At 39.5% G+C, this 19109-nt stretch overlaps 1 protein-coding gene across 1 annotated transcript in view; it reads left to right on the top strand.

Moving 5' to 3' along the window:
* LOC122812162 (E3 ubiquitin-protein ligase TRIM39-like) overlaps nt 1–19109 on the top strand; it is a 230563-nt gene that overhangs the window by 85320 nt on the left and 126134 nt on the right. Inside the window, exon 4 of the mRNA XM_044084483.1 lies at nt 13291–13313. Coding sequence (XP_043940418.1) covers nt 13291–13313 — 23 coding nt within the window. The remainder of the gene's footprint in view (nt 1–13290; nt 13314–19109) is intronic.

The raw sequence follows: 19109 nt of genomic DNA, 5'->3' as shown, positions 1-19109 counted from the left end.
GTTTTGCATCCTTGCTTTGGCCAGCATCTCCCCTTGCAGACTTCTGTCCATGTCTGTTGTTTCTGTTTCCCTGCTACTACTTCTGCACTCTACACTTAGCCATCCTTGACCTCTTTCCTTTCATAACAAGTTTCTCTGCACATATATTGGCTTGACTTACAACAATACATCAGATATGTAGCATTACCATCTGTCCAAGCACACTAGTGATGTGTAGCATTGATGCTTATATATGGTAAATGTTTATAGCAGATGATCATACTTCATCCTGGCCATGAGGTAGTCTAACATAATATGGCTCTGAATGCATACTACAGCCTGGCATATGCACTGTTAATGAGCCTCAGGGCATGTCAAGCACACACTGTAAACAATGTTGACTTGGCCATGATCATGAATGCACCATTTCTAAATCCCAAGATGCATTAAAGTACACTGAGCAGCACATTATACCCAATAACAGCAAACTCTAACAGATCTAGCTATGGGCCATATTCACCAACCATTGCTCAGAAATGGGAACACTGTAAGGTGGTGAAATCTTGTAATGCCACACCAAGTAAAGACCTACAATTACATAAATAAGTAACAAGCCAAGTTCAAAATGGATACAGTTCTGGCATGGCGGCACCACTCAGACTGTTACCTAGAAGCTACCAGCAAAAACATCAGCTATCTATCTCTAGAACGGTATCCACTATACAACTTAAAAGTTATCTTGAAACTTTCAAATGTTCCTTTGTTGAGCTTTGTGCCAGTTTTTGATGCCAAGTTGGCTGGGATGTCTAATTTTTGTCCTCTTAAAAAATAAAATAACACCTCTTGACTGATTTGGCCCTTGATGTTGTGCTGAGAAACAAAACATAGTCTGTTCAACTCTACCTTGTTGTTCTGTAGTATACATTTCCTTTTCTTCTTAGTCTGCCAAAAGGGCAATTTTTTATTGCATTCCATGCTGGAGTAGATGATTCATAATCTTGGGTAATCTCTTCAAACTTTGGTTATTTTCTGCACTGAGTTTAGAGTTATCATTTGGCACTGTTGCTAGACTGACAGAGAGAGCACTGGTTTAGGAAACAGCAAACCTGCTAGAAGCCATCAGCAATTTGAATCTTCCAAGAATGCAGAAAATTGCTGGTTCTGCATCATCATCTTCAGTCCCTAGGTGGTGACTATCTTTTTTATATTTCTGTTTTTGCCTTGTGACCTGTTACAGTGTATTTGTGCCATCAGCTGAGTCACTTTCTAAAAGCTGGTAGAGTGCCTCTTATGCCTTGTTATTTGCTATCGTGACTGCACTCTTAGCCTCTTTATTGGCCAACCACAATTCCTTCTTAGCCAGATCTTTTATATCTCCCATATTTTATTGCATTCCTTCTTTTGATAACTTTCTGGATATCTGCAGTCCACCACCAACTTTCCTTATGTACCTTATTTCCATACCTGGCTTAGTCACATATCTATGCTATTGTATAGTCCTAACACATGCTGTTTTGAGGTGCTGCCATTCTTTTTCATCTCAACTGATTTCCACTTTTTCCTGAGATGCTTGAGACCTGGGTATTTCCTTCAGCTCTTATACTTTCACACCAGACAACTTCCAGGTCTTCAGTCTTATCTCTGTTGACCATTAGAATTTTCTCTGGCCACTTCTTACAGGGGATTGTGGCCACCTAATGTTATGCAGTTTCTTTTGGGATGAATTCACAATCATTGATTCGACCCTAGTGCGCATTCCGTTCTAGAAAGAAGTCTACCTAAGTTGCATGTTCACCACTCTTGTATGTCATTTTGTGAGTTTCTCTTTTGTTGAACCATGTGTTGACCACCATCAAGCCATTTGCCAGACAGAAGTCAAGAATGGCCTCTATTCCTGTTGCCCCAACCATGAAGTCCACATATCCTACTCAGTCTGTTCTGATATGAGAATTTACGTGCAACATGATCAACACCAACTCATGTTGCCCTGCTTTATCTAATGGGTCCTGCAACTGCTGTCTGAATACACTATCTTCCTCACTATCCCAACCTAGCTGCAGGGCATAGGCTGTGATTATGAATAGTGCCCTATCCTTACTCTGTAGTCTGAGTGCCTTGAGTCTGTCACAAATTCTGATAACATCCCTTACTGTCTTCTGAAGACAATCCCTTATCGCAATTCCCACACCATTTTTAGTCTGTTCTCCACCTGAGTATAAGGGTCTGCATCCCAAGCCAAGCAGCTTTACTGCACTGCCCTTCCATCTTGTCTCTTGGATACACAAGCTATCCAGCCTCCTCACCATAACGACATCCACTTCCAAGATGCATCCTGTCAGTAAACCTATATTAAGTGTAGCAATCCATGCTTTGCAGGTTGATTGTTTTTAACATCCAACTTTTGCTCAGTAGAGCTATCCCAGGTAATCCAAACTGGATAACTGGAAACCAGCTGGCAGCTTATTGAGGTAGTGCTGGTGGGCTTTTTAGTGGACACACACTGGCTAACAGAGACACATAGACTCTTATCACTGTTTACATGGATTCCTGTCATAGGTTGGATCCTCAGCCCACTTATCACCAGCAAAGACCAAATACCCATATACCCATTTTGATGGCATTAGTGAACATGACCAAACAACCTAATGACACTTTTTTACAAGTGGCTAACAGCACACAGTCTGTGATCTGTGTTCTCATATCTAGAGGATATTGTGCACACAGCCTAAAGCAGTTGGTCTATACAACTCTTATCCTGATACACATCGTCTACATTCTGTGCTTCTGCCCAAACCTCTATTCAATTACTGTGTTAATTTGAGGTGAAAATGTCCAGCATGTTTTTTGGGTGGGAGGAACCCCACAGCATAACATGGAAAACATGCAAATTTCACACAGGCAGTAACCAGAAGTCAAGCTCAAACCTTATACCATGCACATGTGAGTCAAAATCCTTAACAATTATATAAACTGTCACCTTGCTGGGCCTGTGCTTGCAATCAGGTGGATGCACTAGGTAAAGAAAGCTTAAGGATACTTTCCACGTGAAGTTTAGGAAAGATTAGGGGTACTTTCCATATGGATTCTGTAGGAAGGACATGGAAAAAAGAAAGTTTCTCTGATCACCACTTAATCTAAAAAGTCACTGGGAACAGTCTAGAAAGGTTGTTGCTGTATCAAAGAACACTTATACCATTATAATCCCTATAATGAAGCACACATTCTTGTGAATGATCTTGAAAGAGGTGGACTTTCTACTGCTCAAGAAAAAATTCTCTGTCCTCCTTTGCCTTATCCAGAATTTCCTTTTTATCACCATAATTTATCATTTTTAAGGTTACTTGCTTGTGGGTTGCCCTGGTCTGGGTTGTGGTTTCAGAGAGTGGTGCACTCTTTCTATGATTATCTGGAGGGAAATGCCCAGTACTTTAGGGGGTCCACTGAAGTAACTGCACTAAGTTCTCCTTGTCTAGCTTGTCTGTTCTCTATGTCAGCCATGTTTTGAGACAATTTGTTTACTGATGAGTGGACATCATTCAACATAGAAAGTGCTTCCTGGATTTGGAAAGAATCTAGCAAGATATAAGCTTCTAAAACATTAACCTTAGCACTGTAGTTGCTGGATTTCTGCTTTGTTGAACTTTGCCAACTACATTAACTCTGCTGTATCTGCCAGTATGCATTTTATGAGTGTGGCTAAAGCATCTAATGTACTTTAAAGCTAACATGGGGCCATTATCTACTTGGCTGACAACATGGAGCTCTCAGTCAAGTGTGATATTGTCTATGTCCATTTCTAGTTGCATTGCAGTTGAGATTTTTTATTTTTATTTTATTTTACATTTTTTAACCTGCAAAGTCCGACTGAACACAGGTCCCTTTTCAGCAGAGGCCCAGGGAGAAAAGCTCCACATACAGCATAGTACAAGCAGGGTTGCCAGACGTCCCTATTTGGGCGGGACTGTCCCGAGATCAGTAGCCTGATCCCGAGTCCTGCCCTGCCGGTTTAAATCCCGGCCAGCCTCCACTTTGTTTTTTTTTTGTTTTGATTGACCCGTATACCTGGCATACGGGCCAATCAAAAATTGCTAAACACGGAGCTTCTTGTGTTCCGCATTAAACACGAGAAGCTCCGTGTTTAGCGATTTTTGATTGGCCCATATGCCGGTATACGGAACTGCGGTGCATTAAACATGAGAAGCTCCGTGTTTATTGCAGGCAGAGTGAGCTCAGTTCTTTAGTTCTTTAATGCGGAACTGTGTTCTGCATTAAAGACCTTTTTTTTTTTTTTTGGTCTTCACTTTGACGTGAGAGACCTTCTTTTTTTTTTCTTTGTCCCTACCTGCGTTGCTGGAAATCTGGCAACCCTGAGTACAAGTGAGGATTTCATTTACATCTATTACTACAATTCAACATGCAATATTCAGATATTAACATCTTGTTTTCAGGACTATGTATAAGGACATAACAGACTCATTTCAGTGTATAGTAGACAGAGTTAAACATTTCTGGTATGTCTACATTAAAGCATGCAATAATCAGAATTTTAACATCTTGTTCAAAGCTCAATATACAAATAAGTTACAGACTCATTTAAGCATGTAGTAGATAGTTTAACATTTCTGTTAGTTGGTTTATATGCAGTGCATTGTAAGATTGAGAGTAGTACAGTATTTGTGAAAAAGTAGTAGAAAAGGTTTTTAAAGCATTATTGGTAGTAAGGTTATTCAGTGGTACTTTGTGATATTAGAATTAGTATAGTATTTGAGAAAAAGGTACAAAATGTTTAAACAGAAGTTCAATCTGATAAGCTTATATGTTTGGAGTAAAGCAGGTATACCTGGGTAACTAGAGGAAGTTATTGGTGATCTTTAGCAGATGAATTCATGCATTTATGCAACAATGCAGTGGTTTAGCTTAACCTGGGGTAACACAGGAACAGAGCCAATTGTCTGAATAGTGGCTTTTGAGGAGCCTTTTAAATTGGGAGGCAGAGGTTGTAGCAGTAATGTGACTTGGGAGTTGATTCCAAACTCTGGCTATGGTGTAGGCAAAGAGAGACTTACCAGCATCATTTCTGTGTTTGGTGATGTTTATAAGGTTTTGGTTACTTGATCTTAAGGTTCTGGTGGTTGTGTAGGGCTGAATTAGATGCTCTAGTGATGGGGTTTTGTTGGGCAGGTAGTACAATTTGTGTGCTGTAGAGAGTTCATTAAGTAACAGTAGCTGGGGAGCTCAAGCCAGTTGAGCTGCTTTAGGGCAAGACAATGGTGGGATCTATGAGAGGCCTCCATTGCAAACTTGCCAGTCTTGTTGTAGCAAGATTCCATCTTGTTAAGTTCGGAATGGTGCAGATTTGTCAGAATGGGGGAGGCATATAGTAGGATGGATAAGAGGTGGGTCCTAGCGATTGTGGATTTTGTATTTTTGGTCATGAAATGTTTACTTCTATAAAGGAGACCCAGCTTTTTGTTTACTTTCTTGATTGTTTGTGCTATGTGAATGTCAGATCTGAGGTTGTTATCGATAACTACTCCTAGCAGTTTTGTGTGGGTTGTTGGGGTGATTGTGATGTTATCTTTGGAGTTTATGATGAAATCATTGCTTAGCTGTGGAGTTTTACCAGGACCAAATAAAATTAGGTTGTTTTTTTGCGGTTAAGAAGAAGTTTTATATTGGTGAACCATGATTCTGCTAAGGTAAAGTTTATTTTGAGTTATGGTTAGTAGTTCCTTTATGTTTGGAGTGGTACTTATAATGGTGGTGTCATCTGCATATTGTACTACTGTGGCAGAGATTGAGGATGCAGCTATCTGGTTTGTAAATAGGGAGAATAGCAGAGGACCAAGAATGGACCCTTGGGGGACACCGATGGATACTGGTAAAAGGGAGGACAATTGGTCTTGCCAGAGCACTGCTTGCTGTCGACCTGACAGGTAGTTACTAAACCATGATATAGTGGAAGACTGTATGTTAAGGGTAGTTAGTGTTTCAAGAAGCATGCTATGGGTTACCATGTCGAAGGCTTTAGATAAATCTAGGAATATGGCAGATACGAATTGTCCCTTGTTCCTGTGGTGATTGACTAAGTTAGTAAAAGAGAGTACTGCTGTGGTGGTGCTATGGGAGGGTCTAAAGCTGTGCTGAGAATGAGATAGTAGGTTGTTTTTCAGGAGGTACTGCATTAGCTGATAAGTGAGCTATTCTCTCCAATATTTTTGATAAGGGTGATAGAATTGCTATTGGCCGGTAATTGGTAAGCTCTACGGATTTGCCTCCCTTGTGGAGTGGGATTATATGTGATATTTTCCACAAGGTGGGTACTGTGGCTTCAGTTATGGACCTGTTTATGAGAATGGATATAGGATAGGCTATGGCCTCAGCTGTTATCTGAAGGAAGTCAGCTGGGAGTTTGTCTGCTTCTAGTGTGGTTGCTTTAAGTTTTTCAGGAGTTTAGTGATGGTTTTAGTGGACACTGGGTGCAGGGAAAAGTTAAAGGAGCTGTTTTGTTCTATGGTGTGGGTATGGGTGGGATTTGATATGGGGTTGTTAATACCATTTTGGGTGTTGGCTAGAGTTTGGATTGTTTCAGTAAAATATCTGTTGAAATGTGTTGGGATATTAGTGTGGTTATTTGGTAATACAGGGGTGGGGGTCTTAGATTTTCCAGGGTGAAATAAACTATTTATTGTGGACCAGAATTTCTGTGGGTTATGAGAAAATTTGTCTTGCAAGGTTTTATAGTACTTGGTTTTGTCTAGTTTAATCTGTTTTTTGGCTTTGTTGCGGAGTTCTAAGTAGATTTGTTTCAACGAGGAGGTTTTGTGTTTGTGAAATTGTACCCAAGCTTTGTCCCTGTTTTTCATTATAGTTTTTGTCTCTTTTGTTAGCCAAGGGGCGTAATTAGTTTTGACTCTAATGCTTCTGGGTAGAGCATGCTCATTTAGGATTTTGAGAAAGGCTGAGTTAAAGTATTGTACAGCTTCATCTAGAGGTAAGTGAGTTAGGGGAGTCCAATTCCTGTATTTTAGTGCTTTGAGTAGGTCATTAGTTTTGAGGTTCCTTTTGTTGCGTATTATCTTTAGAGTTGGGAGACTGGTATGGTGGGATATGTTCCTAATAAGGTAGGTTGCTAGGTGGTCACTTAGACTGTCTGGGAGACAGTCTGAGTGTTGTGTGAGATTAGGGTTTGATAGCACTATCCAGTCTAAAATGGACTGGCGTTTGGATGTCATATCAATTCTAGTGGGGTCAGAAATAATTTGGGTAAAACCATGTAGGTCTATATGAGAGGAGGGGTTGTGATTGGAGCATTTTGTTGCGTATTATCTTTAGAGTGGGGAGACTGGTATGGTGGGATATGTTCCTAATAAGGTAGGTTGCTAGGTGGTCACTTAGACTGTCTGGGAGACAGCCTGAGTGTTGTGTGAGATTAGGGTTTCATAGCACTATCCAGTCTAAAATTGACTGGCGTTTGGATGTCATATCAATTCTAGTGGGGTCAGAAATAATTTGGGTAAAACCATGTAGGTTTATATGAGAGGAGGGGTTGTGATTGGAGCATTTAGCCCAGTCAATATTAAAGTCTCCTAGTAGTATGGTTTCCTGTGGGAGGGAAGTAGACATCCAGTATAACATGTTTTTCAGTGTGGTAATGTTGTTGCCTGGTGGAATATAGGCACCTGCAATAATAATATATTTTTTGGAGTTTAGTTTTAGTTTAGCAAATATTATTTCTGAATCTTTTGTATCATGGGCATTGGAGTCAAATTGTTCCATGGTGAGATGATTTTGGAAAGCTATGGCTACTCCTCCATCTTTTTTCCCTGTTCTATCATTACGTATAATATTATACCCAGGTGGAGTGATCCCATTGTCATGGTGATCTGGTTTAAGCCAAATTTCAGTTAACACCACTATCTCTGGTTTGTATAAGGCTAGCAGGGCATGTAAGTCTTGAATTTTGTTGATAATACTTCTCACATGTATGTTTAAGAGGAGGAGAGAAGAAGTAGGCCTCTGGAATATAGCATCAGTTGGATTTAAATTAGTTGTGTCTAAAGAGTTAGGACCTGGATTAGGGTGTATATCTCCACAACAGAAGAGAGTGTGGAGTAGGTGGAGACAGAGTCTATGACGTTTGTGTAGTATTTTGGCCTGTTTTTGGGAAGAGTGGGGATTAGTTTTATATGTTGGTTTGTTATAAGAGTATGAAAGAGGTTGGGAGGAGGTGAGGTTGGATGTTGATATAGGGAAGTGTTTTAGTTTAATGGAAGTGGTTGTGGAATCTGTTTGCCATTGTGTTGTGTTGCTTATATAAAGTTCAGTGAGGTATGAGGTCAGGATGGAGAGGAGCAGTAGAGATATGGTGGTTAGTAGGTATATTACTAGCCTTAGAGCTTGGATAAACTGTGGGGAGTGCATCTTTTTAGTTTGTGTAGAGGGGGGTATGAATGGGAGTAGAGAGTAAAGGTGTGTAGGAGTAGTATCTATAGCTGTTGTGATTGGGAGCAGGTAAAGGGTGAAATGTTTGTGGTGTGGTGAAATGTAGTATATGGGATGATTAGATGGACAGGATTAATTAGTAGAGAGTGTGGTTTGTAACTATAAGTGTAGGTATTACAGGGGTGTGTGGGAATGGGGGTAGGGTAAGGGAGTGAAGTGAGCGGAGTGGGGCAAGACACGGTGTAAAGAAGCAGCAACAGTAATCAAGGAAACCAATCAATCAGTAGGAGTAGTAGGAGAATGAAATATAGGCAGGTTTAGAGCCTTAGGGCTATACTGGGTAGCTGTTGAAATAATGGACAACTTTGAATCTTTAGCACAAATCTATGGGTGGGGTGGTTAGATACTAATCTAGGAGCTAGGCTAGAGAGACAAGTATGGGGAGTCTGGTAGGGAAGGGGGGGCACTGGGTCTGGAGTAGCTAGTGGAGAACTGTGTGGGTGAAGAAAGGCTGATAGAAGCCAGATGATAGGAAAGAGTAGAAGTATGAGGGGCAGTTACAAATGGAGATAGGTGAGCAAGGGAAGGAGGTAGCCAAGAGGAGGCTATGTATGAGGGATTAGAGGGGAGCAGACCAGTTTAATAGCCTGAGAGAACCCAGGTGATGGGGACACAGTAATGGCTTGTCACTGACCAAGAGCACTAGTTCCTCAAGGCTCACAGAAGGCAAATCAGGACAGGGTTACATATATTTACTACAGCACATACGTTATTCAGTAATTGCACTGTTGCTAAAGATGAATTCCTCTGGCGAAGCAGCACACCTGAGGGTGTGGGTGTTCTTCAGTTTCTGCTGGGGATTAACAAAGCCTGATTTAGGTGTCAGGGACCTGTAAAACAAGATAGAAAGGAGGATAAGGATGAGATGAATAACAGTAGTGTTGTTTCAAGTAAGTCAATAGTGAGGTGGAGGGTAATATAAGGTTTAGGACAGATTTAGTTATGATAACACAACAGTAGAGTTAGTTAAAAGGTGAGGGAGTTGAGGAAAAATGCAGCGAATGAGAGCTTTAATATGAAAATGAGTGAATGTGAAGAGAATGAGGAGAGTGGTAGGGAATGCAATCTAGGAAAAGACCATTATGGAGAGATATAGAAGGTATAGTGAGAGTCAGAGTAGTTGAGACAGTTAAATGGTGGAGAGATGAGCAGTAGGTACAATGCTTTAATTGCAGTTAGCTACACACTTAGTTTCTTATAAATACAGTCTCATTTCAGGCAGCTAGTTGCTCTATTATTAATTGTATGCTTAACTGGGAAACTGGTTCTGTTACATTGACAATGCTAGGCCTATTAGAATTGTGAGTGTTGAGTCCCCAGCTACTTCCTACTGTAACATGGGGTTTGTTTGCAGAAAAGAGAGATTAAGATAGAAAATTGCCTTACTCTGGGGTGCAAAGCTTATAGTTAAAGTCGTGGTCATGCTGAAGGCTGTCTCTACCTCCATTTCTGCCATTTTGAAAAAGCTGGTTCCCAATCTGTTGCAAACTCCATTTCTTCTGACACTGTTTTAGATGTTCTAGAGTCAAGCTTTGTTAAGGTATTATATTTAGGATCACAGTGAGCATAAAGCCTTAGCTGTGAACATACATGAGACAGACATATTGCCAGCTCAACAGTTTGCTAGCAAATAATGAAAACCTTTTGGTCACTTGACTTTCATATACACATATCTTTATTTCCTAAAGGTATACTATAGCATACATATATATATCCAGTTCAATAACAAAGGCATATAAGGGATAATTGCAGAAAATGGCTGTCTGAATCTCACGGTTCCCATATTTTACCCTGAATACAATAACACTCCATGTTCTTTACCTTTTATCTTCCCACACTGTTTGATTACTAGATATTCTTTAATTACTACTTTAGACTTTAAATTTTCAGTCTATATGTTTGTGTCAAGTCATATAGATATTCAATGTTTTGTAAATTATGCAGCTGTTATGGTGCTCAAGGATCTTCTGGATGTACTTTTTGTACAAATATGCCCCCCAACACACAAATACACACACACACACACACACACACACACACACACACACACACACACACACACACACACTACTTAAATAAATAAAGCTATTTGATTGCACATTGTAATACAGATCAGATTGCTCTCTGTTACACTACATACTTAAAAGATTTGTATTTCAGCTGCAATCTTGTTAGGTATGGCTTGGGTGCAAAAGATTCTGCTTAAAAATCTGAATATGCCAGCACATTGCATAGCTCTACATGATAAAATGAAAACCTTAGCTTTAAAAGGTTGCCCAAACAGTATCAGTACTAAAACAAAATTTAATAGCATTAAGTAAAACTGAAAGCATTACCTGCAATGTGTGCCTGCCATCAGCAGTAGTTATATATCCACTTTAAGGATGAAAATTATGAGCAGTGTCCTGTTATGTATCACATGACTACAAACAGCAAATTCAAGCATATCGCTAAGAATGAATGTGTAAAGAAATAGTCAGACTACATGATGCTGAAGCAGTGGGTGGGAATCATAGCACTCAAATGTCCAGATTTTTTCAGAATGTCCAGGTTTTTGGTCCATTTCTCATAAAATGGTAGTTTTCTGGCAAATCAATGGCAAATCATTGAGGACTGAAGTCAGAAAATAATGGCAGACATTTGATTTTCAGACTTCATATCCTTCAGAAAAATTCATGCTAATGCAAAACTTGTTATTCTACCAACTTCCTTAGTTTGTAAAAACAATATCTAAAAAGTGGCCCTATTTTTGGGTCTTTATCCTCCCATTATTTGTGGCTTTGTCCAGATTTCTTGCTATAAGAGGTTGAGAGGTATAGTGGGAATATCACATAGGGAAGAATTATGTCAGGTCACATTACCTTTTAAGATTTTTGAAGTAAAAGGCTTCTACAGCTGTAGTTCACAGTGAATGTCAATAATGCGCACATGCTGAATCCTGCTCAGAAGTAAAATATTTCTCATGACTTTTGAATATCCTGAAAGAACATGTTTCATTTAATTAAGACACCAACATCCTCTTACCTGTTTTATAATGCAGCAATAATGCATGAAAACTTGTGTTATCACATGAAATTGTAGCAATACCTTATCACATGGTTATGCTGAAGACCAAGGGCAACATATCTAATGTGTCGAGGAAGTTATGATATTGCACAATATTCCACATAACTACACTGACTATTTTACTGCAAATCTCTCAGGAAATTATGACATTATCAGCTGATGTTATGGTTCAAAACTACTTCAAACAACTGTCATACTTTTTTTTGCAACACTTAGACCTTTGTGACTGGTAGAATACCTCTTACAGCAGGGACATACCTATTAGCCAGTGTGCCAGCTAGCCTATGTTAGACCAGTATTATTCTTCTGGTCTGTATTTTGGACAAACAAAGATTTCAAAATGTTACATACATAATTCAGCATCTGATCTTAAAAATCCTACTCATTTTTTCACCCTCTGGTATACCATGAGCATCCTCCAGGGGACATTGCAACACAGAAACAGTAAATCGTGTATCCTGCCTTGAAGAAAATGTGTTTCAGAAACCTCGCTATATTGACTTCACAGCCTTCTGCAAACCCTTGTGAGTACACACAGGTGAACAGAACTGCCAGCATAGTGTGAGACTGGCAGACAGTTTAATCTTCTATGGAACTGATTCGGACTTTAAGTTTGCAGTTTTGCATCTCAGCTGTGGCTAGTACAGCTTTTCTCATTAACTTCCATCTTAATTAAACTTTTTTTACTGAAGCTTTTCACATTAACTTCTATCTTAATTAAACTTTTTTACTGAAAAGTGTATTACATTATCTGCGTAATCAAGTACATGTTCATAAACTGCAGTTGTCGGATACAAAGAAAAATAAAAAAAACACTATATCTGCACATGGCAGATTAGAAACACCTGCAGAAAATATGCATTCATATTAGAAAAATAAACATAGTTTCTTTAAACAATTCAAATTTAGAAAAATGGATAAAGTCTAATGCAGTTACTTAGTTTTAGTTTCACTGTACCACAGAATGACTGGAAAGATCTTTTTAAACTGATCACACACACAAGGATTGTACCAGCTACATTTGCATAAATGAGATAAACATTTTCTTTTTTTCTGCTAGAAACATATTGTATTCCCTATCAGCCATCTGCCTTAAAGCCAGACAGGAGCAGACATCTGCTGGAGAAAGAAAGAGGGGGGAGGGGAGCAGTAATCTCTTTTCACTGTGATTTAATGTAATGAAAGGCCCAATACTGAATCAAAGAAGGGCAAAAGCTCTAATAAGCATATTTTAGAAGCATGGGAGAATATTCTGAGTATGACCCTGCTAGCAAGGAATATATTTAGATACATGAATAGTTGGCAACTTGCAAAGAATGCATAGCAGTTTAACATTGCTAATGGCATTTCATGAAAAGTATTTGTTTTTCTACTCCTTCCTCATAGCTCTTTAGATAATATATGCTTCCTGCATTGTAAAGCATGAAGAAAGGTCACTGAAAACATGATGATTCAGACTGCTTTTGCTTTCAGCAGAAACATATGGTGCCAAAGTTCGGTTATATATTCTACATCTTCTAAGAACATACAGATGTGTTATTTTATCATTTGCTTCATTTCTACTTTATCAGAGGATGGGGGAGCAAGCCAGAATTGTATGATCTTACACGTCTGAAATGTGCTTGGCTTGAAATAAGAAAATAAACTAGAAAGGCACTATACATTTGAAAATGTGTTCTTGTTCTGTTTCAAACTGTTTAGTAATATTACCCATGTTATTTCTTTCCTCTTTTTACACAGAATGCTGAATCAACTCTGCAAAGGTGAGTAAGTGAATGAAATATGATTTTACATTCTGCTGGTGTCTATATGAAGCATGTATAAGAAAAGAAAAAGGTAGAATTTAATTCAAGAAAGCTAACAGAGGTGTTTAAAGAAAAATAAATGAAATGATAGGAAGCATGTCAGCTCATAAACAGTCAAATACACCAGTGCAAATTTTTAGACATAGACACAGACACTACAGATTTTACAAAGACCTGATACATTGTGGACCAAGATAGGGTCCACAGATTTACCTTGTTGTATCACTTCCAAAAGGGCCAAGGCATCCTAGAACAAAGGAAAAGTGGCAAACTGCATCAGACACTATATAACTATACCAACAATGGATCAGGATGAGCAACGTGGGCAATGGATACTTCAGTAAAGCTGGAAAGGAAGATGGGGCTAGCTGTCAACACTGGCAAGGTCTATTGGCCAAGTACCAAGAAAATGACTCAAACTCACCAAACCTGGTAATACCTATCTAATGGAGAGTAGATAAACAAGGTGGTACTAATCAGTGACGTTATTATTCTAGAGCTACAATGGAGTTTTCCAGTGGCATGATGCAGGAGATAATTTTTGTAAACTCACTTCGTTGAAGGTTGTGCGTCAGGGCTGGTAACCCGGTATGTAAAAATCACTACCAATCATTAGGGGACCGGAGTTCCGCTGTGGCAACCCCTAACCGTGAAAAGCCAAAAGACACAAACAAACTTTAATGTTCTCCTCAAACAGTTTCTTCTCCAGCCACTCACCAGAAGACACCAGGATATTTATGTGTGTGTGTGTGGGGGGGGGGGAGCATAGAGGTGGGGATTTTATGAATAACAGGAAGCATCCTCCAATATTCTCAGTACTGTGCTTGTTAGCAGATAAGGATCACACAGCTCAACCAGCTTTCCCAATTATTAGTCAAGAAGTTGAGGGTCCTAATTAGTTAACTGGCCAGGCGTAGCAAACGTGGCAGGAGGGGGTCATAGAGGACTGGGAAAAATCAGAAATACTGAAAGAGTACTTTGCTTCAGCCTTAATGGGAGCATGCCCTACTAAATTGAGACAGAGCAGAATGGGGGGCAGTAAAATACCCTTTGATCAACACCACAATCTAAGTCAATTCTTGAAGCTAGAAATCCTTTTCAGATATTTAGATGCCACCCTTCATGAAGGAATGATTCACAAACCACCATCCTTCATGAAGGAATAATACCAGCCTGGATAAAGGCATTCACAGTCATATCCCTCTAAATCACAGGAAGTGTAACATCCAATGTCACAGATTTCTAACATATACAACAAAGTCAAAATCATTACAAAATCTCTATTTATGTTCAGTGGTCTTAATGGTGTCCCTAATCTTAGTTCAAGGGGTCTCAGGACACTGTGGCTCTCTGTTTAGCCGATTTTGTGAGTACAAATTCAGTGTAACTAACCAGAGAGGCACAGAGCATGAGGGCTTTTCCAATATGTTCTGTTTTGGTTTAAAGGAAGGATTTAGTTGTTGAGTTCCTATCTTTTTCCTTTGTTATGGGTGTTTGGTGACTGCCTGTGTGTGTGTGTGTGTGTGTGTGTGTGTGTGTGTGTGTGTGTGTGTGTGTGTGTGTGTGTGTGTGTGTGTGTGTGTGTGTGTGTGTGTGTGTGTGTGTGTGTGTGTGTGTGTGTGTGTGTGTGTGTGTGTGTGTGTGTGTGTGTGTGTGTGTGTGTGTGTGTGTATGTGTGTGTGTGGGGGGGGGGTTATGGTGACCTGAGGTGCACATACAGAACAATGAAGAGACCTGTGGTGAACAGACAAGTACCCCAACATGCATTCTGCTAGAGATAAAGGGGTGCTCGCTGACCATTTTATATCTGGAGGGCTTTGCCTACAGTTTAAGTAAATATCCACATCTCTCTCACTTGGAATCACTTGCCCCAATTGAAAGAAAATTAACAGTATGCATCAAGCTGTTTATAGGTTCATAGCGTCATAGATAAGTACTGGGTAAGCTGCCTTTCTGGTCCATTTTAGGCCTAGCCAGTTTCTCTTTTGGTGCTTGAATTAACCTATCCCATTTGATGTTACACTGGCCTTAATCATCAGATGGTAAATAATTATATCTTACCCTTAGTGGGAATAACTGATATCACACAATATGATTTGAGGGGACTCATGCATAAGATAAAGCATTTAGGAGATGCCTCTGTCCATTAGCAGTACAGGGAGCAGTCCCAGGGTTTGTGGATCCAATCTATAGATCCATGTTGTGCTTGAATATGGACATAGATGAGCTTTATTTTACTTGGATTGGGAATGTGGTCCAGAGCAGCAGTAACTGCTGTGAGATATTTCTGTCCCTACAAACCATTCTGTTGATGCTGCAGAATAGGTTTACATATCTAGACTGATTATTTCTGATGCCATTTGACTTGTTCATGGTGCAGTAAATTCATCAGTACTGGGCTGTATGATGCCTTGTATGCCAGACACAGGTCACCTCTAAACATTCTGTAGGATACTGAGTACAGTGACAGAGGTTTGAGTTGGTCCATGTAGGACACATTGTTTGGGCCTTGTATCCTTTTAGTAAGGTATGCCTGTGGGTGCTCCAGTTGTTGCATGTGTCTGGGTAGATACATGCCAAAGGGGGCATCATATTCAATGATGGGCCTAATGAGGGCTGAGTAGAGGGGGACATTGCCATCCCTAGATCTAGACACAATCCCTTTGTTTATAAGCTGTGAAATATAGAAGGACTTTCTTACAACAATGGACACATGCTGGTTGAAAGTTAGGTCACTCTTAGGAGCATGTTGCCAATGTGGTAGTTTCCTAGGGTAGATGACTTCCCAAAGGATATGGTAATCCATTTTTTTGGCATTTAGTTTCAGTCCATAATTTTGGCACCAGTTATTTGTTTGGGACAAACCTTCCTGCAGGATGTGCAAGTCATACCTCTCAACTGTCCAGATTTTCACAGAATGCCCAATTTTTTGTCTCATATTCTTGGTCTGCTCCTCATAAAATGTGTGGTTTTCTGGCAAATCACAGAGGATTAAAGTCACTAAATAATGACAGACATTTGAGTTTCAGCTTCATATCTTTCAGAAAATGTATGCTAACACAAATGCTGTTATTATAGCAACTTTCTAACAGCTCTAAAAGCAATATTTAAAATATGTCCCTATTTTTGGATCATTGTTCCCCCATTATTTCAGGCTTTGTCCAGATTTCTTGTAATACGAGGTATGGTCCAAGTCATTTGGGGATTCAATGACTCCTCCTAGCTTGCAGTCATCTGCATACATAGTCAACCAGAGCCCTTTGTTACTGGCTTTTACTTCAAAGAAGTAGATGCCAAACAAGAGAGGTCCCTGCACAGAACCCTGGGGGACTCCACTAGTAACTGGTCCCTTTGTTGAGGCAACTTGCCCTATACCCATTTCCTTTTTTTCTATCTGTGAGCCAGTTGGCAATAAAGTCAGTAACATAAGGGGTTTATTCTCATCTTATTTAGCATTTCTACTACACCTGAGTGGAGGATTGTGTCAAAAGCTTTAGCCATACCGAGTTAGGCAATATGTACCATTTTACCTTCATCCTTTGCTTTGGTGACCTTTACAAAAAAAGTACACCAGGTTGATAAAGCATGACCTGCCATTGACAAATCCAAACTGAGATTTTTTATTTTATTTATTTTTATTTATTTAACATTTGTTAACTGGGAAAGTCTGACTTGGAACAAAGCCAATTTTCAGTGGAATCCCGGGGAGAAATGCTCCAGATGCATGTCTTTATAATGTGAGAGGAAACTGGAGCATCCAGAAGAAACCCACACAAATGCAGGGAGGACATGCAGACTCCACACAGAAGGCATTCCAGCTAAGAATTGAACTGGAGAACCTCTTGTTGTGAGGCTGCTGCACCACTGTGCTGTCCAGAAAATGCACTGGAGCTTCCCTGACCAGGAATTGAACCCAGGCTGTGGAGATGAGAGTGTCGATTCCTAACCACAAGACCACCAGGGACTCCCAGTCCAGTGATTTCAGGTTTCCTATGTTCTTATTGATTAGTTCCATGCTATGTCTTTTAATAGTTTTGCATGTGAAGCTGGTCAGTCTTAAGGGTCTATAATTGCCTGGATTTGTGGAAAGTCCTCCCTTATATAGGGGAATGATTGTAGCTGTTCTCAATTCACTTTGCATTAAACCTGTATGAAGTTTAACAATTGTCTAAGAAGTCTGAGTGCAAGAAAGTTAGAGGTGGAAAGTTCATGAGGTTCTCTGCATTTTATAATCTAATCCACGAGAGGATTATGCTGAATTATGATATCGATCTTGAGTTATATTATTCATCTGTCTACAATGAAATGCAAAGAGTCAATAAAGCAGTCAAAGATATGATGCAGCTAGGTACAGTGCTGAATTGCACTCCAGGTTATTGGAATAGTGAAATGCATTTTAAACAAAAAAAAATACCTAGATTAGGGAAAATGAGGAGTGGTAATTGCTTTTTGAATGGAGTACCTAATCTAGAACGCCAGTTTCACTGTGTTGTCTGAGGATACTATGTCTGTAGTTATCTATGGGTAATCTGTATTCTAGGTCTGTAGAACATAACTGGAAAGAGTAAATGAATTTAATTAAGTTAAGGGAAGGGCTATGACAAAATAAATTTGTATACTCACTGTCTTCTTTCGGCTTTTCCCGGTTAGGGATTGCCACAGCAGAGCTCCGGTCCACTAATGATTGGCAGTGGATTTTTACAGTGCCGAGTTGCCAACCTGATGCTCAACCTTCAAGGAAGGCACACCCATTCATGCTCGCACCTACCTTCATGTCTTTAACGTCACTCGACCACGGGGAGGACATGCAGACTCCACACAGAAGGTGCTCCAGCAGAGAATCGAATGGGAGAGCCTCTTGCTGTAAGGCGACAACGCTAACTGCTGCACTACCATGGGCCAAGCACTAATAAAAAAGGAATGGGAGGGGATTTTATGTCAAAGTAATGTAATTGGACAGCCAGCTCCAGAGCCACAGAGTTTAAAGTGGTTTAGCAATGTTTCTATCGACATTGCAGCATTTGATGAACAAAGTGCCACAAATGCATTTTCCAACTTGTTCTTTCATATTTTTTACTATTTTTTAATGAAATACTTCATAAACATTTCATTAAAAATGGTCCAAATAATTTCAGTTTTTCCTGCTATGATGTTAACTTGGACTTGTTTGCAATTTGTCCATAGACTGGAATAGGACACCTTCACACATGTATGCTGGTGGGCCCTTTAAAGTCTGCGGACACAGCTCACATTTTTTTCCTACTCTGATGCCACCGAGTTTGAAGTTCCCTGTTTTTATTCATTGACAACAGCACATGGCTAAGAAGAAAGAAAACAAATAACCAGACATCCTATAGAAGTATTAAAAATATTTTTGAAATTTTAAGAAAATTTGTATAAGGCAGATAAATGTCGAAATCAAGAAAAGGCACAAATGAAAATATTTATGGAAGACTTAATTACGCCTATGTTAGAGGAAGATAAGGCTCAGCAATTAACAACTAGAACAGGATGAGAAGAGATAAAAATGGTGGCTTAAAATCAATCTTATAAAAACATAAATCTGAGTGTGAACTTAATAAAAACATAAATCTGAGCATGAACTATCAAATCAATCAACAGGGAAGTCTCCAAGAACATATAATATTCCTGTAGAAGTTTGTAAATTAGGAGGGAAAAATTGATAATGCCTTACAAGGTTTTGTGTGTATATTTTTACAGGTAGGTGCTAATTGCTGCCAGCTTTCAGCAATG

Source organism: Protopterus annectens, chromosome 9.part0 (genome assembly GCF_019279795.1).
Source record: "Protopterus annectens isolate FY-2018-M chromosome 9.part0, PAN1.0, whole genome shotgun sequence".
Taxonomy (NCBI): Eukaryota; Metazoa; Chordata; order Ceratodontiformes; family Protopteridae; genus Protopterus; species Protopterus annectens.
This window is presented reverse-complemented; position numbering and strand designations above follow the sequence as displayed.